This window comes from Sphaerulina musiva (genome assembly GCF_000320565.1).
Source record: "Sphaerulina musiva SO2202 unplaced genomic scaffold SEPMUscaffold_10, whole genome shotgun sequence".
Classification (NCBI taxonomy): domain Eukaryota; kingdom Fungi; phylum Ascomycota; class Dothideomycetes; order Mycosphaerellales; family Mycosphaerellaceae; genus Sphaerulina; species Sphaerulina musiva.
In genome coordinates, this window is record NW_016017392.1 from 1,069,257 (window position 1) to 1,090,900 (window position 21,644).

General features: G+C 52.4%; 11 protein-coding genes across 11 annotated transcripts; 6 read left to right on the forward strand and 5 right to left on the reverse strand.

Annotated features, from left to right (window-relative positions):
- Nucleotides 1-102: 102 nt before the first annotated feature.
- Nucleotides 103-1,392, forward strand: SEPMUDRAFT_111021 (uncharacterized protein; the record flags this gene model as incomplete). The annotated part of the gene is made up of 1 exon (XM_016900891.1): nt 103-1,392. One exon carries the CDS (start codon nt 103-105, stop codon nt 1,390-1,392), a length of 1,290 nt encoding a protein of 429 aa, XP_016757676.1.
- A 46-nt stretch (nt 1,393-1,438) lies between these two features.
- Nucleotides 1,439-2,055, reverse strand: SEPMUDRAFT_128195 (uncharacterized protein). The gene has a single exon (XM_016902200.1). It carries the CDS (start codon nt 1,841-1,843, stop codon nt 1,688-1,690), a length of 156 nt encoding a protein of 51 aa, XP_016757677.1. The 5' UTR covers nt 1,844-2,055; the 3' UTR covers nt 1,439-1,687.
- A 77-nt stretch (nt 2,056-2,132) lies between these two features.
- SEPMUDRAFT_151530 (uncharacterized protein) lies at nt 2,133-2,854 on the forward strand. The gene has a single exon (XM_016906874.1). It carries the CDS (start codon nt 2,414-2,416, stop codon nt 2,591-2,593), a length of 180 nt encoding a protein of 59 aa, XP_016757678.1. The 5' UTR covers nt 2,133-2,413; the 3' UTR covers nt 2,594-2,854.
- A 4-nt stretch (nt 2,855-2,858) lies between these two features.
- SEPMUDRAFT_151531 (uncharacterized protein) lies at nt 2,859-3,621 on the forward strand. Its single transcript, XM_016906875.1, has one exon. It carries the CDS (start codon nt 3,124-3,126, stop codon nt 3,415-3,417), a length of 294 nt encoding a protein of 97 aa, XP_016757679.1. The 5' UTR covers nt 2,859-3,123; the 3' UTR covers nt 3,418-3,621.
- Nucleotides 3,622-4,000: 379 nt separating this feature from the next.
- Nucleotides 4,001-5,852, forward strand: SEPMUDRAFT_151532 (nucleic acid-binding protein). The gene has a single exon (XM_016906876.1). The coding sequence runs from the start codon at nt 4,160-4,162 to the stop codon at nt 5,507-5,509; it is 1,350 nt and encodes a 449-aa protein (XP_016757680.1). The 5' UTR covers nt 4,001-4,159; the 3' UTR covers nt 5,510-5,852.
- A 1,598-nt stretch (nt 5,853-7,450) lies between these two features.
- Nucleotides 7,451-10,450, reverse strand: SEPMUDRAFT_151536 (Smg4_UPF3-domain-containing protein). Its single transcript, XM_016906877.1, has 2 exons — nt 7,872-10,450; nt 7,451-7,787 (listed from the first exon to the last, which is right to left on the reverse strand). The coding sequence occupies exon 1, from the start codon at nt 10,422-10,424 to the stop codon at nt 8,676-8,678; it is 1,749 nt and encodes a 582-aa protein (XP_016757681.1). The 5' UTR covers nt 10,425-10,450; the 3' UTR covers nt 7,451-7,787; nt 7,872-8,675.
- Nucleotides 7,685-7,957, reverse strand: SEPMUDRAFT_120405 (uncharacterized protein; the record flags this gene model as incomplete). The annotated part of the gene is made up of 2 exons (XM_016901603.1): nt 7,685-7,787; nt 7,872-7,957. The coding sequence occupies 2 exons, from the start codon at nt 7,955-7,957 to the stop codon at nt 7,685-7,687; spliced, it is 189 nt and encodes a 62-aa protein (XP_016757682.1).
- A 615-nt stretch (nt 10,451-11,065) lies between the features above and the next one.
- On the forward strand, nt 11,066-12,770 carry SEPMUDRAFT_158704 (Metallo-dependent phosphatase). Its single transcript, XM_016907801.1, has 2 exons — nt 11,066-11,464; nt 11,525-12,770. Exons 1-2 carry the CDS (start codon nt 11,324-11,326, stop codon nt 12,650-12,652), a joined length of 1,269 nt encoding a protein of 422 aa, XP_016757683.1. The 5' UTR covers nt 11,066-11,323; the 3' UTR covers nt 12,653-12,770.
- A 501-nt stretch (nt 12,771-13,271) lies between these two features.
- SEPMUDRAFT_120408 (uncharacterized protein) lies at nt 13,272-14,831 on the reverse strand (the record flags this gene model as incomplete). The annotated part of the gene is made up of 1 exon (XM_016901604.1): nt 13,272-14,831. One exon carries the CDS (start codon nt 14,829-14,831, stop codon nt 13,272-13,274), a length of 1,560 nt encoding a protein of 519 aa, XP_016757684.1.
- Nucleotides 14,832-15,733: 902 nt separating this feature from the next.
- SEPMUDRAFT_151538 (uncharacterized protein) lies at nt 15,734-19,404 on the reverse strand. The gene has a single exon (XM_016906878.1). It carries the CDS (start codon nt 17,948-17,950, stop codon nt 15,854-15,856), a length of 2,097 nt encoding a protein of 698 aa, XP_016757686.1. The 5' UTR covers nt 17,951-19,404; the 3' UTR covers nt 15,734-15,853.
- SEPMUDRAFT_135931 (uncharacterized protein) lies at nt 15,734-20,725 on the forward strand. The gene has a single exon (XM_016902741.1). It carries the CDS (start codon nt 18,659-18,661, stop codon nt 19,769-19,771), a length of 1,113 nt encoding a protein of 370 aa, XP_016757685.1. The 5' UTR covers nt 15,734-18,658; the 3' UTR covers nt 19,772-20,725.
- Nucleotides 20,726-21,644: the final 919 nt, after the last annotated feature.

The following is a 21,644-nucleotide window of genomic DNA, read 5'->3' on the forward strand; positions in this document are numbered from 1 at the left end:
TTTTTCTTCAACCATCACTCTGACATCAACATCGTTCCCTGGCACCATCACCGTTCCTATCAGCCTTTTATCATCAATTGACGCACGCGTACCCATACCCCGATGTCCTCCTCCCAAGACCCCAACGGCGCCATCACGAAGTTCAAAGCAGACCTTGACGACTACGAGAAGCAACTACAGAATGAGTTCGACAAGCTGGATGCGCGCGCGGCCGAGATGCTGGATAGATTTGAGGAGCCCAGCGATGAAGATACGCAGAGGATGACAAACGTGGAGCGCGATTTGGCAGCGATCCGTGAGCGACACCGACAGCTAGAAAAGGTGTATCTCGAGAAGAGTCAGAACGGAAGGCCGTGGAGACTCCGTGTGCGCTTGGACGACGAGACGACCTCCTGGACGGCGGATTTCGGCAATTTCTTGGTGGCCAGCCCGTTAAAACTCACCAGTGGTGGCAATGTGGGGGTGGAGGCTGCTCGGGAGTTCAATGCGTCCATTTACGAGATGAGAAAAGAGGGCCCAGATAAGGACGGGGGAGCAGATGGGAAGGAAAGAGGAGGGAGGAAAGAGGAGACTCCAGCATTCGAGGCGATACCGAGGCGAGCTGGCAAGAAGCAGAGAAAGAATCTGCTGAAACCAGCGAAGGAGACAGAAAGCATGAGCCACAGCATGTTCCCAGCCATGACCGGCAATATGAAAGCGCCGAGTCTCGAGGAAATTGCTCTCGACCAAGGTGTCGAGATTCCTGCTTCGTGGAGTGCGCCCGTCGTATGTGAGCAGGAAGCTGCTGGGGAGACGGAGATGGCAGAGAGTGGCAACTTCACTCTCGAGCCATCTCCGGCTCAAGTTGACCATCCAAACTCCCCTCAGGGGACCACCATCGCCTCGGAGTCGTCAGAGGATCTATTCGTGAGCCAGCGCACACCATGGCAGCCGCGAGAGCGCCGTGCCGTTCTATCACCACCATCAACGCCCAGAGAGCCTGCTGCCGCCTCTCTCGCCTCTAATGACCCGGTCGAGATGCACGATCTCTTCCCAACCAACCGCGACTCCGAGGTGCCAGGGGAAGGCTGGCGCCGGAGCCCCGCGCCAACGCCGGAATGGCGACCAGGAGAGATGGATCTTTCTGTGGTTCCGAACGAGGTCATTCTGCTCCCAGAGCGCCAGCCCGCGGATGAAATTCCGCAGAAGAGAAACCTCGATGAAGGGGTGGACCTTGCGCTTGGAGCGTTCGTGAGACGGAGCGGCCCCAAGGCACCGAAGAAAAAGAAGGCGAAAAAGGCCGGGAGAGGCACCAACTCGGAGGTCGAAAGGGATGGCGAGAAGAAGAGCCCGGGCCGCGTGAAGTGGCCCGGGCAGGCACATGTGACGAAGAAGGGCAACAAGCGTGGTTAGGGGACTGACGCGCTTGTTGCCGGACTTCTTCAAGTTCATCTGTGTTGTTTTGGAAGCAGATAGAGGCGATAGCCATCAGCAGATACGGAAGAAAAATTACCAGCGCCGAGAAAGTTTTGTGTGTGTACCCCTCGATATGTGATTGAAGCTGTGCTCCAGATGTGGTCATCCAAATGCCAAGCCACTCAGTCCCTGGAGCAAATTCCTTTCCAATTGGAGTCAGGTTCGCGGAAAAATCACTGACTCCTCGAGCAGTCTTTTCCACGTGCATGTTAATTTCAAATGTCTTAGACACTTAATCCAGCGCAACCTCCCATACGACTTCAACAGAACTTGGAACCTTCTCAGGGGCAAAAAACAAGGTATCCGGAAACAACGCTTTTGGTATCCTACTCTGATGCGATCGAGATGCCGAGTGTGCTCGTATAGAAATTTTAAGCAGTATCCACATTTTTGAGAGACATGGAAAAGTCTCCCCTGCTCAGCTTTGATGCCAGATTTCCAGAAGCGATTGGAAGGCTTCCGATCTGGTGAGTAGAGAGGCTACTGGGGTAATAGATAGAACAGTATGGCTCTGCGTTGAAGGTGTTTTTCCAGGTCGATTTCCCATAAGTGGGCAAATTTCGACTGTTGAAGTCCTTGATGGAAGGGAAGCAATTGGAGGATCGTTCTCCGGATGTCGTGGTATGAGGCTATGCGCTCTGATTTACAGATGTGATTGAATCGGTTATAGACTTGTGGGTGAATCAGTATTAGCGGAGAGTCTGAGGAAGACTCTCTGAGATTGTCCGATGTACACTGCATCTCAGTAATCGTATATGCTCTGACTAGCTCAGATTTGCCGACGGAGACACTGCGTGAGTATAGAGATTTTGACGTCTCATAAGTATCTCCCGGAACGTGGAGTGCATGCCACGAGTCTGATTGCTTCGGGTACGGTCAGACTGGGATCGAGCGTTAAGCAAGAGATGCTAGAAGCACAGGCTCAGGAAGGGCCCCTCTCTACTTTCCCTTGGTCTATATGAACCTGGCAACTGGTATTTGCTACAGGCACGTGACCAGGTGTTTGAGCTCGCTCCGAATAGCAGACGGTTCTCCCGCCTCAGCCTCTATGAAAATCATTGGGAAGAATCGGAATCCTGCTCAAGAAAGATTATCGAAGCGACTAATCACTCGAAGCGATACTCTTTCCTGGACCTAGCAACCGAAGATGGCCGTCTCTAGCGTCATGAGCGACAAGGGCACTCGACATGCCGTGACCTGAACAAAACGCCAAGATGAATGCACAGTTCGAAATCGACCTATGCACAGGCCAGCTCCAAGTCTGGTTAATGTACACTACGCGTCCTAGGGCTTCAAACTCGACACGCGTAGGCAGCGTAAGATGTTTCGAGAAAGTCGAGATCCCAGATAAGATCGCCGAGCGATGTAGCATGGAATAAAGCCTCGCCCTTGTTCGTTCGTGTGTCCAAATGAGCTAGATACAAGGGCTGGGCGTTGTAAGAAGAAGAGCATGGTGTCTTGAGCTTGGGGCAGGTTTGCTTGCACCAGGGGACGACGGTTGTCAAGTCTCTACGATTCTTTGCCATAGACGCCACCTCTGCATTACCAGATATACTGCAGTCGGAATTCGAATTGGCAAGGAGCAGGACCCGAGCTCGATATTTGATCCATCTGGTGGATCACCCGTCTAGCGTACGCTATGCTACGATAGGACGTCAAGAGATCGGGATGGGCAGGATTGATCCGTATGCTCGAAGCTCGTGCGCAGCCAGATTTCAGTGGAAGAGCCCCGCAACAGCAAAAGTGTCGGTGACCCACTTGCAGACCTATGAACACGAGCTATTCGGAGTTCGAAAGGCAGACTCCGTATACAAGCTGGATCATGTCAACTTGCTGTGTAAGCAATACGAGCGTGGCTTGGATAGAAGACCGATCCGGGCAATGTGTCAACTCTCGCAATATAGTGGTCACCCGTCCCACCTCCGACTCTCAAGTGCGAGTGGTATGCAGTCTACTGATTGACTTGAAACAGAGCATGTGGTCCGCGCGAGATTACTAGATACGCTGTAGCAAGCCCGCAGCCCTGTCTAGGAGGTCCTCATCGTCCTTCAATGTCAGATTTTGGCTCGCGGCAAATGGTGATTCAAGACCAGCCTCCGAAGGTCGCGGCGGAAATGGCGGCCTGACATGAAGACAGCAAACTCCCCGAAAGAAGACGGACTTTCTCTTCGGGCACATGGCTCGGCGTTCGGCAGAAGTGTCCAGTATGACCATGAGATATATGCCTCTTGCAATGGAGAGAGTGATCAGGAGGGAGACGAGGCTTTACGATGGCCCAAAGAGATGGTCAACGACGGAAAAAAAGTGAAAAGTTCCCGATATGACCATGGCTGTCAGCTCGCACAGAGACACAGCAGCTGGACCATGTCATGTTGTCCTTTTTTGCTGATGTTGTGGAGGTTAGAACAGACGCGCGATGTCATACAGGCGACCGGGGACGGCGCGGGCCGTTACACAGCTGACTCAGCATGATCGAAAAGTTGCAAGGGTCCGAGGAAAGAACAGTGTAGTATAGAACTATGACTGTGTTTCTTCAGTGGCATACCTGCATTGAAGACTTCTACAACATTTTCCGCTACAAGTCGCCAAGCTGAAGCACTTCCGCTCCTTACGATCGCTCGCAAGGGCCATACGCGTTCCCATTCAGCCATCATCGAGACTTTCTCTTCGAGCATCATATCCTCTGAATAGATCAATCGCAAACATGGCGGCAACACCACTGGACAGCAAGGTCACGAGCCTGCTCGAGGCGACATATCCACAAGCAAAGGGAGAGAGTGATCCAGCCAAGCTGACATCGGCCATATTCACCACCATCGAATACTCGCCTGCCGAGAAGACCGAAATCGAGCAATGGACCACGACAGCTGCACACATTGCCTCGCCCACCGAAGACGCAGCCAAGACCGCTGAACGTCTCTCCCATCTCAACACACACCTCGCGACTCGCACGACCGTACTCGGCAGCAAGCCCAGCGTGGCCGACGTGGCTCTGTTCTGCAAGCTTGGGCCGGTGGTCAAGGGCTGGTCACCGGAGCAGCGCACTGGCGAGCAAGGATACCACCACATTACCCGCTTCATCGACTTTGTACAGAATGCAGAAATGTTTGGCCTGAAGTTGAGTGGTGATGACAAGATTGAGATTGATCCCAGCAATGTCGTGTCGCCCATCAAGCCGATCGATGCGAAGGCTGAGAAGGAGCGCAAGAAGAAGGAGAAGGCTGCTGCAGCGGCGGCAGGCGCAGATGCTGCAGCGGCAGCTGGTGGTACTGTGACTTCTGCGGCGAGCGAGGCTACAAAGCAGGCAGAGAACCAGAAACCCGCCGAGCCCAAGTCAAAAGACCTCGGCGACAAAGTGGGAGATGCGGTGGCCGCTGCGACTCCAGGCCAGAAGAAGGAGAAGCCGAAGAAGGAGAAACAGCCCAAGCCACCAAAAGCTGCACCAGCGCCAGAGAAGCCTTTCGGCCCTGCTCTCATTGACCTGCGAGTCGGGCACATCTTGAAAGCCATCCAGCATCCAGACGCTGAGAAGCTCTTTGTCAGCACAATCGCCTGTGGAGATGCTCCTGGAACTGACAACACGTCTGAGTACGAGGGAAAAATTGTTCGGACAGTCTGCTCTGGCCTGAACGGTCTGATACCGCTCGAAGACATGCAGAATCGGAAGATTGTGGCTGTCTGCAATCTCAAGCCTGTCACCATGCGTGGAATTAAGTCATCGGCCATGGTGCTTGCCGCCTCTCCGCGTGTCGCCCCTGGTGAAGATGACCACGGAGGTCCAGTCGAGCTCGTCAATCCTCCTGCCGATGCCGAAGCGGGTGAGCGTGTCTACTTTGAAGGCTTCGAGGGTGAGCCCGACGCTGTCCTCAACCCCAAGAAGAAGGTATGGGAGGACAACCAGGTGGGCTTCACCACGACAGCCGACAAGGTGGTCGCTTTCGAGCCTAGCAAGGTCGAGAAGCTCAATGGCAGTGGAAAGACGGATGTAGCCAAATTGCGAACAAAGCAAGGCGAGTGTACAGTGTCTACACTGATCAACGCTACGGTACGCTAGAGCACTTCTTGTGCTCCGCGACAGCGACTCCACCTCACAGGTCTTTATTGCAGTCCTGCGAGCGAACTTGATGCAGGAATGATACCCAGATGTACGAACATAGCCGATTCTAGCGCAGAATCGAATGAGAAACATCCAAGTATACTTCAAGACCTCATTACAAGTACAGAAAACGTGACATCGGGCATGCAATTGCGTTATGATGGGTGACACTGACCGAGTGAAGCCTCCATAGATCGATGCCGCATGCATGCCTTCTTCACATATCCCGTTCACAACGCAGACACAACACCACCAAGCACCCATCCCTGCCCCCGATTGCATCTGAACAGATGGTCCAAACCCTGGCACCTTGTATATGAACAACAGCCTACAACCCGAAACCTGTACAGCACATTCTGTGTTTCTTTGCGCAGGAGATCTCTCTAAGATCTCGCCACCCGCCTCGATTTTCGTTCAGTATCTTTGACATCACAACAGATTAGAAGCTGACCAAACCAACTTCTTTTTTCCAATCGATGCTTTTGAACAATTTTTCAAAACCATTTGTATAATTCCTGCCTCCAGTACTCCTGCATGTCGTCCTGGCAAACACTAAGGTACCTTATTATCCCTTCCATACATATGTCTACATATATGTACCACTGATGTTCAGCATAGGTGAGGTACCTAGGTCACCACCGGGGGCAAGGCACAAGACGCTTCAAACCCATGCGGTCACGTGAATAGTGGGTCAGCACATAATCTTACCTTATCTATTTACCTTGGTGAATCTCTCGTGCATGGAGTACAGATAACATCACAATGCTAGATATAATATTGTTCGCTGCTGAGAAGCGTGATTTATTTGTTCATTTTGTAGTTTGATGATATATCCCCGAGTGCACACAATGTAGGTGATGGATGGGTTGGATCGACATGTGGCGTGGCGACTACCTGACTGGTTGGAAGAAGTTGCAGTTATGCTGGCTGATATTCGAGAGGTATTTCTATGTTTTTGGGGAAATAGCTTGATCTCTCTCTTTCTTTCTTTCTCTCTCATTCTCTCATTCTCTCGTTCGTTCTACTTCATTGCACTCACTAATTATCTTGTTGCCATGCGCAGAAGGCCCAATGTTGCTAGTCTGCTGCCCAAGGTCAATCAAGCACAGTGAGTGGGACTTCTATTGATCTCTGAGAATCTAAAATAATTCCGAGATGAATCAGGGAGATTTTCTCATTTGTGTAGCGGCGGGTTTCTTCTGCGCTGGCTACATGTCATTGCGATGGTGGGTCGAAGAGGGAAGAAAGAAAGGAATGAAGGAGGGAAGGATGGTTCGCTGTTCCTCTTTTGGAAGGAAGATCTTTTTTTTTGAGATCAGGGAGGGAAGGATGGGAAGCTGTGAAGGAGAGAGGGGGAAGACGCGCACCTGTGGTGGGATGTGTTCTGGAGAGAGAGGCATGGAATGTGTACTGTTGTAGTAGTAGCTAGCGAAGTTCGAGAGAGGAGTGAAAATGTGATAAGGAGTGACGAGGGAGAGGATCGCAAGGAGGAAGAGAACGAGCAGACTAAAGAGGGAGGACGATATCATAACAGGCGCTGAAGAAGGAGGAAAAAGAAGAAGAGGGGAGGCAGAGGAGGGTGAATGGGAAGAATCCACCCCCAAAACACCGTCGCGGCAGACAAGTCTAGAAGGATTTAAAGAATACCTGACTGTTCTTTCCACATAAGAGCGCTCGGAGATGGACAATGGCAGAGTGCGTTCAAGATAGCTGTGAGTTCTGCTTGTTTGACAAAAACCAAAAATGAGCGACCTGTATGGAAATACGCAGCTACGGTATATAACAGACAGGTAACATCGACTTCACCTCAAGAGGTCGATTGCAATAGCTGATCTATCAGGATGGAAGGCGTAATTGGGTGCGTAAATACATCTGCCTTGCCTTGCAGTCCATATATCCGTTCAAAATTTCCAAATCAGCTGCTCAAGCAGTGCTCAGATCAATATTCAATCTTCTGTCGCAACTCCACTTGTTGCATGCGACATTCTCTACCAGCATCTCATAAACAGGTAGCCACCACCGGGCTTCCCTTCTTCTCCCCTATACGAATCTCCCACATCCGACCCCAACCAGAGTGACCCACACCATCATCAACACCATCAATAACAAGGTACATTTGCATGTAAATGTACCTTATATGCCATAAACAACTCCCGCATGATTCCTCGTCCACTTATGGCCCGTCTTTCTTGTAGCCTCGTCTGCCCATCTCTGACACTTGTCGTCGGGTCCATAGCTAGTCAAGATCTCAGATGTCAGAGTTTTCAAACCGCTTAGAGAGAATGGATCTTGTGAAGAAGATTAAATGTGGCCAACTCACCGTTTATCTTTCTTTGCGGGTCTGGCAGATTGCGTCACTCCATACGTCTCGTACTTTGCGGCGGGTTTGGAACTGCTGCAGCCCATGGTGATGGTTATGCGGCTCAGCTTGGGATGGGTGCCGAAGGAGTGAGTGAGTGAGAAAGGAGGCACGGAGAGAATTTGATCTTTGTAGTGTTTTTGCTTTTCTATTGTTGGTGAAAGGCAGATTGGCAAGTGCTTAGGATCGCACAGAACATGACCTACCTCAACATATATGTACGTGAGCTGGTCATGCTGCATTGCAAAACGTCACGTGAGCTTTTCATGCAGCGGACACAGCCTACAATACTGGTGCCTACAGGTACCTGAAGGAGTAGGAAGGGTGTCAAATGACGAGATGTGGTATGTGCCAAGTCGTCGTGCTGTAGCTCCGAAGTAGTACCAGCGTTCACAACCATAGAGTTTAGACTTGGCATGTTTCAAGTTGCGACATCTGTTTAGCCGTTCAGAACGACGAAAGCGCCGAAAACAACGTGACCCATCACCAACCTTCTGGTGCAGCTCGCAGTCGTCGGCTTCGCCACATCGCGTGTATTATAGCGTGCCAAAACTACATTTGTCTTGTCACCGATAGTGTATCAAGCAATGGTATATCTGCGACCTTTCAGCGAAAGAATACCACTCAAGTTGGGTCTTTGATCATTCCGCCCATTAAAGAACGATGGATCCTTTCTAGGCGATATAGAGTCCATGGGTATATTGTAATGCGCCTCTCAATGCTGTCGTCGTCATTCGTGTGTCTCCAGAAAGATTCTAGCCTGAATCACGAGCCATTCGCTGCTTTCGGTGGCTGGGTTGCGGGCTGTGCAGACTGAGCAGAAGCAGCAGAAGCGTGCGCGGCCCCCGAGCCAGCATTGCCACTTCTTCCGCCTCTAGCTCCACCGCCGCCACGACCGCCTCTGAATCCGCCAGTGCGGTTACCGCCGCTTTGACCAGCACTGCGCTCTTTCCACTCCAGAATCTCCACATTGCCATTTGCGACTGGCACCTTTTTCGCCACAAAAGCTTTCTTTAGTCCTTCTGGATCCTTGAATATGGCGATGGCAGTGCCCTTTCTAGGGTCGATGGTCACATTTGCGACCTCACCAAACTGTGAGAGTGCTTGCTGTATCAAAATCTCAGTCATCCCTTGGCTAGGATTTGCATGCTTCAGGTACGCTTTTGTGGTCGATACAGTTGTCGCTGGTGGTTGCTGTTGTTGCTTGGCTTGTGCTAGAGCTTTTGGCGCTGTCGGAGGCTTAGGCGATTGTTTCTGCGGTTGTTCCTTGGTTGCGGTAGGTGTCGCCGCCGGTGATGAGGCAGATCCTGAAGTTGCTGTCGTAGACGTCGTTGGTACCGTAGGTTTACTGGCACCGGCAGCAGGTGCATTCTTCGGTCGTATGCCCGCCAAATCTTTCTGCAGCATCTTCTTAATGCCGTCAGCATTGCCGCGCTGTCGTGGCGCTCTTGGGGCCGTCTGTTTCCCTCCTGCAGCATCTGCCGGAGTGACAGCTTTAGATGTTGCCGTATTTGCTGCGGGCTTCGCAGGAGTATTGTTATCCCTCCGAGTGGCCCCTCCAGCGTCCGCCTTGGCACTCTCCGCTCCTTTGCCTCCTCCGGCGTCTCGTGCTACTGCTTGTGAAGCCTTTTTGCCTTTTGCCTGGGATTGGGCCTTCTGCTGGGGCTGCTGAGGTGACGCTGGCCTCTGTTGGTCCTTCAGCTGCTTGCTGGCTACCTGCTTATTCACGGCCTTAACAGCCTCTTTTGCAGCGTTCTCCAGCTTTTGCTGCTGCTGTTGGTTCTTAGTCTCTTTCGCAGGCTTCTCCGGAGCGGCATCATTCTTGCTCTCGTTACGCGCATGGCCCTTGCCGTCCTTCTTGTCGCTCTTATTACTTTCGACCGCTTTCGCCTTGCTGGCCTTCTTCTCGCGCAGAGCCTCGATCAATGGCGTACTCTTGATAACGACCTTCTCTGGCGTCTCGCTGTCTACACTGACACTATCAATGGCAGCAGAGCGTGCTATGGGTTGCGTCTCGGCTTCGAGGAAAGCAATGAACTCAGGATCCTGATCGATGGTACCTTGGCGGTTGTCGCTTCGCAGCTTGGTGTTGATGGTCGTCCTTTGATTGGGCGCAAAGCCAAGTGTCGGCGGGAGATGCTTCATATCGGGATTCCTGTAGGTGCCTGCCTTGTCCTGGAACGTGACAGCCAGAAATCTCGCCTCGAAGGCTGAAATGGCTGCCTCATCGACGAGATGAACATATGCACGACTCTGCTCAGGGACCTTGCCCAGCGACAACTTGACTTTTCCCTGTCTGTATTCAAGCCAATCCACCTTCCCATTACCCAGCTTCCATTCGTCGCCCAATATGCCCTCAAACTCTTCCAGCGTCAGGCCCGGTGGCAGTCGGCGAACTTCGAGTTTCAGGCGAGGCGCTGGTGGTTTGGGGGCTGTTGCTGCTGCTCGAGTGGCGGCATTGACCGGTAGCAGGCCCTTGGCGCCCTCTGTCTTGGCCAGCACCTTAGGCGGCATCGTGAAGGCGCGTCTGGGAAGTCGGTGTTTACATGAGTCCAGGTCGATGGAAGATCAGCAATGACTTCATGCGCGAAGGAGGATCTGGCTCGTGGGAAGTGGGGCACCCGAGCGGCTCACTCCCGCGTACTCATATATGTGTACGGGGAGATCGATTGAGTGAATCTATGTTCAATTGTGCAGCGATCGTGAGATGAAGACGACCACAAGTACCTACAGAACGAAGGAGAGCAACGAGCCACGACTACCTCCGACCGAATGCTGCTCCTGTCACCTTTCCTTCTCCATCATGACTGTAGATATGCCTGAGGCTCCCAATCTACTCTGTCCCCAAGACACGAAGTGTGCTTGCAAGCACTCGTGTCTGCCCTGAATCATGTCGTGGATAACACATCTTGCCGTCATGATGAATAGAGGGAGCAAGTGATGCGGTGACATATAGTGAATTCATCATGGACCGTTTGGCGAAGAGCTAGGAGGCGGGAGTGTAGTTTGGGTTAGTTAAGTTCTAAAATAGAAAAATGGAACGGACTGAGCCGCCGCTAGAAACATTGTGGACGAGCCGATAGAACGTCGCGACATGAGCGAAGACATCGTCGAAAAGAGTCTTTGGTGAACACACCCATCTCAGCGACCGCCTCGTCTCTCACCAGCACCACTGTCGACTCGAAGAAATATCTCGCTCCCATTGGCCCCTCCCCCAACCGCCTCTGACACCGGCTTGCCGCAACTACGACCATCGCCACCCCGACGAGAATCGCAAACGACGAACGAGCAGCAAACCGGAAGAGCAAGTGGCACACTAAGAAAGAGTTGCAAGACAGTGACGCATTCATTGGTGGTAGGGTCTCTGTTCATTCGTCCCTTACTGCCGTGCGCCGGCTGGCGCGTCGCTCGCGATGAGTGATCTGGACAAGGCCATCGCACAGTTGCGAGCATGTCGGCCGATCCCAGAAGTCCAGGTGCGCGAGCTGTGTTACAAGGCGCGAGAACTACTCATTGAGGAGGGCAACGTGGTCAGCGTGGATGCGCCAGTAACGGTACGTTCGTTGTTCAGCATGGGGCTATGGCGGATCAAGCGCTGATGTGGATATCACTAGATATGCGGTGACATACATGGACAGTTTCATGATCTCATGGAGCTCTTTCGCGTTGGCGGCGATGTTCCCGACACCAATTACCTTTTCATGGGCGACTTTGTCGACCGCGGCTTTTATTCCCTGGAGTCTTTCTTACTTCTGCTGTGTTTGAAAGTGCGCTACCCAGATCGCATCACCCTCATTCGCGGCAATCACGAATCACGGCAAATTACGACAGTCTACGGCTTTTACGACGAATGCTTACGAAAATATGGCAGCGCCAATGTGTGGCGGTACTGCTGTGAGGTGTTTGACTATCTCGCGCTGGGCGCCCTGGTGATGGGCGCCGCTGGAGATATCGACCCAACCGACGCGCCGTTTGCAGAACCATCGATGATCCACCCGGAACATGATGAGGTTGAAATAGAAATCTTGAATTCCCAAGGTCAGATCATGAATCGGTATGCGCGCTCCAAGCCTCCAGGACTACCAGAGGACAACTCCAGTGTGTCGAATAATGCTTCGTCACCCTCACAGACGACGCAAAGTGGTCCACCGGGCACCAGCGCAGCAGGCGCGAGCAGAGGGAGCTCGAACAACACAGGCGGTGCAGTGCTTTGCGTACATGGTGGTCTCAGTCCCCTGATAGACAGCATCGACAAGATCCGGCTTCTGGACCGCAAGCAAGAAGTACCTCACGAAGGTGCAATGTGTGATCTCCTCTGGTCCGACCCTGATGAGATCGATGGATGGGGATTATCACCTCGTGGCGCAGGTTTCTTGTTTGGCGCCGACATTGTCAAATGCTTCAACCACAAAAACGACCTCAGTCTGATCTGCCGCGCGCACCAGCTCGTGATGGAGGGCTTCAAGGAGATGTTCGACAGCACGATCGTCACAGTGTGGTCAGCGCCGAATTACTGCTACAGATGTGGCAATGTTGCGGCAATTCTGGAACTCAGCGAAGACGGCGCTAATGCTGGGTACATGCCGAGAAGCAATGGCGACGCAAACAGATCCAACGGAATTCTGTCTGAGCGCCAGGACAACAAGCCCGCACCAGGAAGGAGGTACCGTGTCTTTGACGCTGCACCGCAGGACAGCAGAGGCATGCCGGCGAAAAAGCCGGTCGCAGATTACTTCCTGTGAGGTGATGTAGCATGAGAGAGACTTGGTGTATACAATTGGATGTGGAGCGTTTACAGATACCCATTAAGCATTGTGTACAAAGTGCGACAGCATTGATACGCCTGTAGGCGAAGCTGCCACCTACCTATTCAGAAGAATTTCTTCGAATCTCCCGTGTTCTCACCCTGTAGCCAGCTTCATCGTTGACCAATCTCACGATTTGAGTACTAGAACGTCAAGCAAAGGACAAGGAGAGTAACTTGAAGCACTACTATTGGCGCAGGGGGTAGCTGACGTTACTCGTAGCGTATCTCTGCGTCTCAGGAGGGACGAGCGAGGCAATGTCGATATCACCACCTCTGAGAAAAGCACATCGCGTTGGGTCACTCGCTATGGTCTTTGATGTCTTTTCATAGGCAACATACCTGTGTCGCCTTTCAGTCCCCGATGCGAATCCAGCTCTGGCCAAAATGCGCTGCGGAGTCATCTAAGGGTATCTACTCTCTCTCGCTCTCTCTCTTCACACCGGAAGATCTCTGCGCACATTACAAATACAAGCAAGCAGTGATTTCGAACCCGATCCTGCACCGCGCGCATGTCCCTCATCCCCCTCCCCCCAAACCAAAGTTTTCTTCTTTTTCTACTCAAAGCCAAATTGCATGTCCCGCTCCGCCCCCTGTCCCCCCCTTTCCTCCAAAGACTCCTGAACGGCTCCTAATCCAAATGGAATCGGCGCCAGATTCGCATAAAATCCCGCGGGAGAACTCGGCGCCGGAGTCGCATAAACAGCACCAGTACCAGCACCAGCACCAGCCATCGCCGCCGACGACGAACCCCTCTTCTTCCTCCTCATCAAAGTACCTCCCCCACCGCCACCCCCACCACCACCACCAGCGGCCCCTCTTCTCCTCGCCACCACCCCCTTGGACCGATCCGCCTCCTCCTTCTCCATAGCCTTCTTCGCATTCACACGACAATTATCGGCTTTGCGACGCATATACGCCTTTGGGGAGCGCACAATATCCTCCAAATTCGTGCCCGTGAGAATATCATGCGCGACATATTTATCCTCTCGCGCGACTTCCACAATCGCCTCTAAGCGATCCGAGGCCCGCAAATCCGTTTCTACGCGATAGCCCTCTTTGAGCGTTTTGCGGTGCAATATCGTCGCGGGACAGCCGTGTTGGTGCAGGTGCAGCACGGCTTCGATGAGGAGGAGAATGCGAGCTTCGGCGCGTGGGGGCGAGTGGCGGATGAGGGATTGGACGCTGAGGAGGGATTGGTGTTGGTGGTCAGACCAGTATTTTTTCTGGTAGACAGAGGCGATGACGGGAGGGGTTTGGGTGGGGAGAGCGGTTGTGGCGTGTAAGAGTTGGCGGGCGGAGGTGTGGATGTCGATGGTGGACCAGTTGTCGTTTTGGACTTGTAGAGGGACCATTTCGATTTGTGCGTCTTCGGCTTCGATGGTGGCGTGGGCTTCTGCGAAGTTGGAGAATAGGCGCTGGTATTCGATGGGTTCGGCGAATGGGGGCTCTTGTGGTCTGGGTTCGGGAGTCGTGAATGGTGTTGCATATGGAGTGCGGTATGCGCTGCCCTCTGGTTGTACTGGCTGCAGACGAACGAAGCCCTCTGGCTTTCCTGGGTTTTCTTGGTTGGGCAGCCCGTGGAAGCCTTTCATCGGCCAATTACCACCAAAGTAAGGCTCGAAGTCCATTGCCGGATACTGGTTCGATTGCTGACCTGCGAATGACGGCTGTTGTTGACCTGCGAATAGTGGCTGTTGTTGAACACTTGCGAACGACTCTTGCTGTTGTTGACCCGTAGGTGCTGCCTGTTGACCAGAACCCGACGGTTGCCCAGGAATCGTAGCAAAGTAGTCCTCGAAGCACTCAGTATCTTTCAAAGCCGACTGATTCACGTTTCCCATCCACTGAGACTCTTCAAATGTTTGCGACTGCGTGAGACCATATTGCGCTCCCTGCCCTGCGAAGCTAGAATCCCCTGGTACTTCTTCTGGGGCAGTAGCAGTAGTATCAGTATTGTTCGTAGTCTGATGTGCAACACTAAACAGACGATCAAGATCAGCACGAATCTCCTCGTCTGTTTGGATCTGCTGTTCTTGTTGTGCGTTGAAATCGGTTAGGAAGATCTCCCAATCATCTTCCGTCCAAGTAAAATCAATGTCTTGCATTTCTGCCATAGCTGCTCTGTCTCGACCCAGCGGTAGGCGTCGATAAAGCCTAGTAAGGTAAGGCAGCTCTGCAGCAAAATGTCTCGGGTAGTAGTAAATAGTAACAGTACTCGAGCAGGGTGGTCGATCTTCGTTCGACTAGGATGGTCGATCTTCGTTCGAGTAGGGTGGTCGATCTTCGTTCGAGTAGGGTGGTCGATCTTCGTTATATATCTAGGACTTGGTCCTTAGACTAGGTCGAACAAACCTCACTTCTTCTTCGAATGACTTTGTATGTAAGTGACGTAAGTTGTCGAGTATATCGAGCATTTAAAAGGTGAATAGGTGTTTATATCTATCGCGTTTTATAAAACTTGTAGGAATGTGTCGAAGAAGGGAGCGTTAAGTGAAGATATTATGTTCATTGTGTCGAAAGAATACTTATCTTTGATATTCAATATAAATAACGTGTCGACTGCGTCGATAACAAGAGCCTCCATCTGCCTAATGCTGAGTGATTTGGGATATTCACGCTGGACATAATCGCATTGTGAGAGGTACAACACTTTTATAACAAAGAGTGGTTGTGTAGACAAAGAGTATAGACAAAGCAATTCAAATCAGTAGAGTTCCCTGGCATAACACGAGCTTTCTAAACACTAATTCGGGCATAATGGCGAGACTGCCGATCAAGAGTGTGCCGTAGGCGCTGTGAAGGTCTCGCAACGTGTAAAGCTCCAGGAATGGCATGGTGAACTTATAATCGGGTCACAGTGATTGAAAAAAGTGAGGATGAAGTAGTACAGGCTTCTGTGACAGTGTATCTAAGCAAGGATCCGCCTGGCACACTGCCGGACTGTGCGAATGGACCCTGGCTACAAGAAAGCGGAAAAACACATCAAGTCGTATCCATCGCTAATAGACCACATCCTGTTAGGCCGTCTTTCCCAACGCCATAGACCACATCCTGTCAGGCCGTCTTTCCCAACGCCATAGACCACATCCTGTTAGGCCACATCCTGTTAGGCCACATCCTGTTAGGCCACATCCTGTTAGTCCATCTCCTCCAATGCTTGACGCAGTATCCTTTCAAACTCTTCATCGTCATCTTCGGCCTCTCTCGACTCCTGCTCCCTCGATTCGCGACGTAGTCTCGTCTCGGGATGCTCCGGGTACATTCCTAGCTCTACTGTGTCTGAGATGGCGACGACAGCCTCTGACATAGTGAGGAATGCATCTGGCGCGGTGGCGATTGTATCTGACGCGATGGTGGCTGTATTTGGTGCAGGGACAACGGCTTCTGGCGTACCGAGTGCTGACGTACCGAGTGCTGGCAGACTGAGTGCTGGCGTACTAAATGCTGGCGTACTCAGTGCTGGCGTACTCAGTGCTGGCGTGCTGACTGCCGGCGTTCTGATTGCCGTGTGGCGTGCGGGTATGGCTACTTTTGAAATCGGACGAGCCCTCTTCAGGGCTTCTTGAATTTTCAAGGGCTTAGGAGCAGGGGTTGGCGAGGCGGTGCTGCCCCGGCCGACAAATTCCCGATTTTTTGAGTAGCTCCGCTTGTGTGAGATCGAAGTAGGTATTTTCGGGGTGGTGTGGTTTCTCAGTGGCTCGACGAGGCTGGAACCAGCGGATGAGCTTTGGTGTGAACTCGGTGCCGAAAACGAGTGCTGAGCGCTTATGGCTGCCGGTGCCTGCGGTAGGGTCTGTCCATGGAAGCCGTTGTTCGATAGTCTCTGTCCATAGAAGGCGGTGGTCGTGGTGAACAGCTCGGCGGGTGGTATGGTTTGCCCATAGAAGCCGGTCTTCGGTAGTGGCTGTCCATAGAAGCCGGTGTTCGTGCTGAACAGCTCGGCGGGCGGTAGGGTTTGTCGCTGGAAGATGCTATTCATGTTGAGCTCGGCGGACGGTGGGATTTGTCCCTGGTAGGTGCTGTTCGTGTTGAACGGCTCGGCGGACGGTAGGAACTGTCCATGGAAGGTGGTATTCGGTAGTGTCTGTCCATGGAAGGCGGTGTTCGTGCTGGTCGGCTCAGCGGGCAGTAGCATCTGTCCAAAGAAGGCGCCGTTCGTGCTCAACAGCTCGGCGGGCTGCAGCGATGTGTTGGAACACCATTGGGAGGCCTGAGTGGGCTGAGACTGCGACGGCATGGAAGGCGACAGCTTCACTCTCTTGTTGGCGGGCTCGTACGGCGCAAGGCACTGTGCGGCAGTCGGATTGCCGTTGATGAGGGCTTCCTTCCGTTGCTTGGCGGCGGCGATGGCTGCCTGCTTCGTGTTATGCTCGCGTTGCCGTTGGAGGGTCAAGAGCTGTTGGCCGGAGGACAGGCGCCGATTGAAGCATGTAGTGCAGTGGATGCCATCATTTTTCGCGGGGCGAATGGGTGACTCTCTGTGACATAGGCAGCAAATCATGCGATTTTTGCCTAGCATTTTCGCCGGAACGTTTCGTGCTTCGTGGCTGAGCTGGGCATGCAATGCATTGCCTTGTGCGTCCCAAATCTTTTGCGACTCGACAGCCGCTAATTGCGAGACTGAACTAGGTCCATAACTGCCAACAGCCTGCGGCGCCGTCCTCGTCAGCGCGGGGCTGTTGAAGATGATAGATGGGTCTTGGAGATGAGGCTGCGATGGGCCTGCACCATAGACTGCCTGTGGTAGTCCGTATCCCGACGCGAACATATCCCGAACAGAGGTCTGCTTAGCAAATTCATGCTGCAAAGAGTGCGGAATGTGATAAGTCATGTTGTGCTGTGACATTTGTGGTGTCGCTGGTGTCTGCGGTGTCTGCGATCTCTGCGGTGTCTGTGGTGTTTTTGGTATCTGTGGTATTTGCCATCTCTGCTGGTGCTGTGGTGTTTTTGGTATCTGTGGTATTTGCCATCTCTGCTGGTGCTGTGGAGTCTGCGGCATCTGTGGTATTTGCCATCTCTGCTGGTGCTGTGGAGTCTGCGGCATCTGTGGAAATGAAGGAGTCACGTAGTTGCTCTGCTGCGGTCCTTGGAGGTTGAAGTCGAAGTTGTTGCAGGTGCACTCGTAGATCCAAGTGCTATCCACGAAATAGCATGTCTGGCCGCACATCCCGCATAACGATATGCTCATATTCGAATCTGGCCGAAGCGCCGGTTGCTGTGGTGGTAACGACATGTCTGGTCGATGCGTCGAGGTGGATGTGGGAGCGCTGGTAGCTAGGTATGCTGTGAGTGCGTTCTCTCGGTCGGTGTTGTTGGTAGTGGTGGGTAGGGGGAGCCTTGCAGTGGGTGTCGAAAATGAGTGCCATATACTACTAGCGCACTAAGCAATAGCTTGGCATTCCCGCAGTGGCCCCCCCCCTAAGGCACCGGGCTTCACTCGCACGTTTCCTCTGTTTCACACGCCGCACTCTCTGCTCAGTCTGATTTGACGTACACGAGCCCGGTATTTTCGACGTTCTGCAGTGTTCGCTGTCGTCCGCCGCGACAAGTCGCCAGTCGTTTCTTCGTCCCGTGAGTTGGTCGGTCTGCGTCTACTTCATGCGGGTGAACTCCATCGTCTGCCGTTGCAAAATGGTCCCTGAGCGTCATCAGGATCTCATCCAGCGTATCTATTCCACCAACTTCAGACCTCTGAGAGCACCCGATCGAATCTGCTGGTGAAGGCCCGAATGGTCCGGTATGTAGACTGGTCACCTCACCTCTCTGCTTCACTTGGTGACAGTGAGGGATGGAGGCGCTCAGCATTGATCCGCACGTGCTCACGACACATCGCGGGTGGACTACGATATCAGACTCGTCTTGCGACTCCGCGTCTTCAACTTAAACACCGCTTCTGACTTCCTCATACTAAAGACAGTCACAGACGACCTTCAGCTACAGCATGGACATCCCCATCAACACAGCCAGCAGGATGGACGACGATGCTAGTTGGTATGAGAAATTCTCGGGCGGTGAGGTCGATGTCTTTGGAGATGGGCCACCAGAAAAGCCGCCAGCTCGCCGTCGCATAAAGCCACAATTCGTACCTCAGAAGAGCGTGACCTATGGACCAACCCACCAGCAGCTTCTTGCCAGATCTTACACCGACAAGCGCATCCTCGAGAAATGTTCGGAATACCAGTTGCACATTCCAGACGAGATGGATGTACCAGATCGAGTGGTCCCCAGATATAGCAGGAGCGTTGAACCTGCTGCCAAGGACTCGTCTGGGAAGTCCGCCCACAGCCAGGCACTGCATGTAAATACGCCAAGGCAGGATTCAGTCTTTGGTGGACGAAGGCATGACGGTCTCTATTCAAGTGAGGAGGAATACGAAAAACCGGTAGGCAAGCCACACAGTTCACTAGTCGCACCAACCACACGAGCAATCGCTGTGGGCCGACCTCTACCAGAAAGTTCAGAAGTTGTCAAAAAGATTCCAGATGGCGACACCTCAGAAGATGCGCAGGTGCAGGTTGCGACTCATCCGAAAAGGATAGTGCAGGGGACACCATCGATCTTCCGCCCGACACTTCTCGTCAAGCTTGACGGCGCTCTCCCTATCCCTTTCGGCGACAAGCGCTTTACCGGAGACACCAACAAGATTAAGTGGACTGGTAGCAAGCAGGCGTATTACCGGAAATGCTCGCTGTTCATACTCGGACATTCAACCAAGTGTGGACTGAAGCTGAGCGATGTGAAGATTGTGTTCGAACATATTTTTCCGAAATATGTACATTCGCTCTCAGAGCCTCCGTCTCCTCAGAAGTTTGGCTCTCAGCTTAGTATGCACACCTGCACCGAAAAGCCTCGACATTCGGACTGGGACGGGCTGTTGGGACTGTTACCAGTCGTAGGATGGAAGCAGAAGTGTGTGAATGACTGCGAGAGGGCAGTCCAGCTTGCCTTGAGCCAGCTTGGCATGCAGGCCAATGCGCCTTCCCCCTGTGCATCTTGCATTGCCTGGACCGAAGATGTGGCCCGGAAGAAGCGCCAAGGAAGGGTCAAGCCGTAGAGGAGTCAGGTGAAAAGGCGACGAAGAAGTGGCGATCTGGAAGGCCCGGGTGCCTCTAGAACTGATGTGACTGCAGCGCTGGCGATACAACACAGCCCAGTCAGAATGGACTGGACTTGAACCTCCAAGACCAGACGCGATGCTTCCTTCTTCTAACGCTTCCAGACCTCGTTGGTTGCTGCGCTGATGATGTACCAAACCCATCGACATACACATTAGGTAGTGCAGTGCGTTTCCCGAGACTTGGGATTATCTGATCTCATAAGTCTTGCCAGGATGCCTTGATAGCCTGCCCAAATGACATAGAATGATTTTTGCCAGTTCGTCTCTGGAGACCCGGGATCACCATACTTTCAGCAAGCCCATGAGATTTCTTGCGGCTATGCTATCGAGATATTTTGACTCAAGCGATCTCCGAAGAAACTGATCACCAGAAAACCCGACCAGATGATGTGACCCGAAGCAAGAGGCTATGCTATATTCCTTTTTTTGTCCTTTCTTATTCTTTTCTTCCTTTCTTTCTTCTGGGCTCTGCCAACAAGTATCTTCTGCTCAAGTCATCAAAAATGTATTCCAGGACAATATTCGGAGCAATGGCCGCGGGGGTTTTTTCTGGCTGCCTGAGGCAGGTCAAAACCACAACAAGTGCACACAGAATTGTCCGTCCGACCCAACGACGAGAAACTTGAATGCGAACAGTCTACTCGCTCGTATGACGCCGTACACTCTCATCGTTGACGGACCAAGACCTGTGCTGAGATGCCCCTTCTCTGAAGACGACTATGCCGTTGCAGGAGGAGAGACCAGTCGTGAAATTCATTGCGGCGTCCATCTGCTACAGTCTTTGCATCAGACTGCGAGCCCAAGGCGGGCGAGAGACTCCCCGCCGTCCTTTCTCGGTGACATGGCGGATTCGCGGAGTATTAATGGACATACGCGCCGCAATGAGAAGATGAGAGCAGTGATGATAAAGACGCAGCGCAAGATGGAAGAGGTCTGGAGGGAGGCTAGCCCTGGCCTGACAGTCTGACACTGACACTGACACTCAACCTGAATAGTTCTAGTTCTCCTACACCCTTATCTTACTAAGCGTCTGTACTACCTTATCTACAGTCGGTTCATCTTTCACGTTGGAAGTCTTTTCATCAATAATGTAGTACCGCCTTCTTGCATGTCAAGTAACAAGTAACAAGTACCCATTGTCAAGGTCAACTCAATACCCGCCACTATCCGCGACGTGAGCGTGCTTGACCGTCTGTCTCCTGGTGTGAAAAGAAAAAAAGGGGGAGACAGACTTTTTCACACCGATGATTCACCAGCGACAGGAAAGAAAAGAATACCCCACATGCATACCAGGTAGCTATGCCCATGTCTCACGAGGGTTCGCCCGGAGCAAGATTTTATATGAATTTCTGGTACCCTGTGGGCTTCGGGTTGCCGCAAGCTTTTATTATTTAAATTGACTTGCAAGTTGCAACATGGGTGGGCTGGGCTGTCATGAGCGCATATTGGTGAAGCAATGTCACCAATGTGCACACAGTTGAGTAAGAAGATATACACTGTGAGAGCGTCGGTACTACATCAGAAGACGAAGAAGACTATATCTATGAATGTCGTTGAAGTGAGAGTTGAGTTTCCACTCGGAAGACTCAATTGGTAGGAAATAGTTGAAAGAGTGGATGTCAAGCTTGTAGAAGCAAAAGTGGCAAAAGAAGCAGCGCAGACTGCGGTATGGCTTCGGTCGGGTGGTCAGATTATACTCTTCAACGACACCTCCTTACTACATTCATACCAATAGTGAGGTAGGCATATACAATCACAGGTCACTCTCACCCGTCTGGTGGACATGCCGGGTTGTTGGGAAGAGCATATG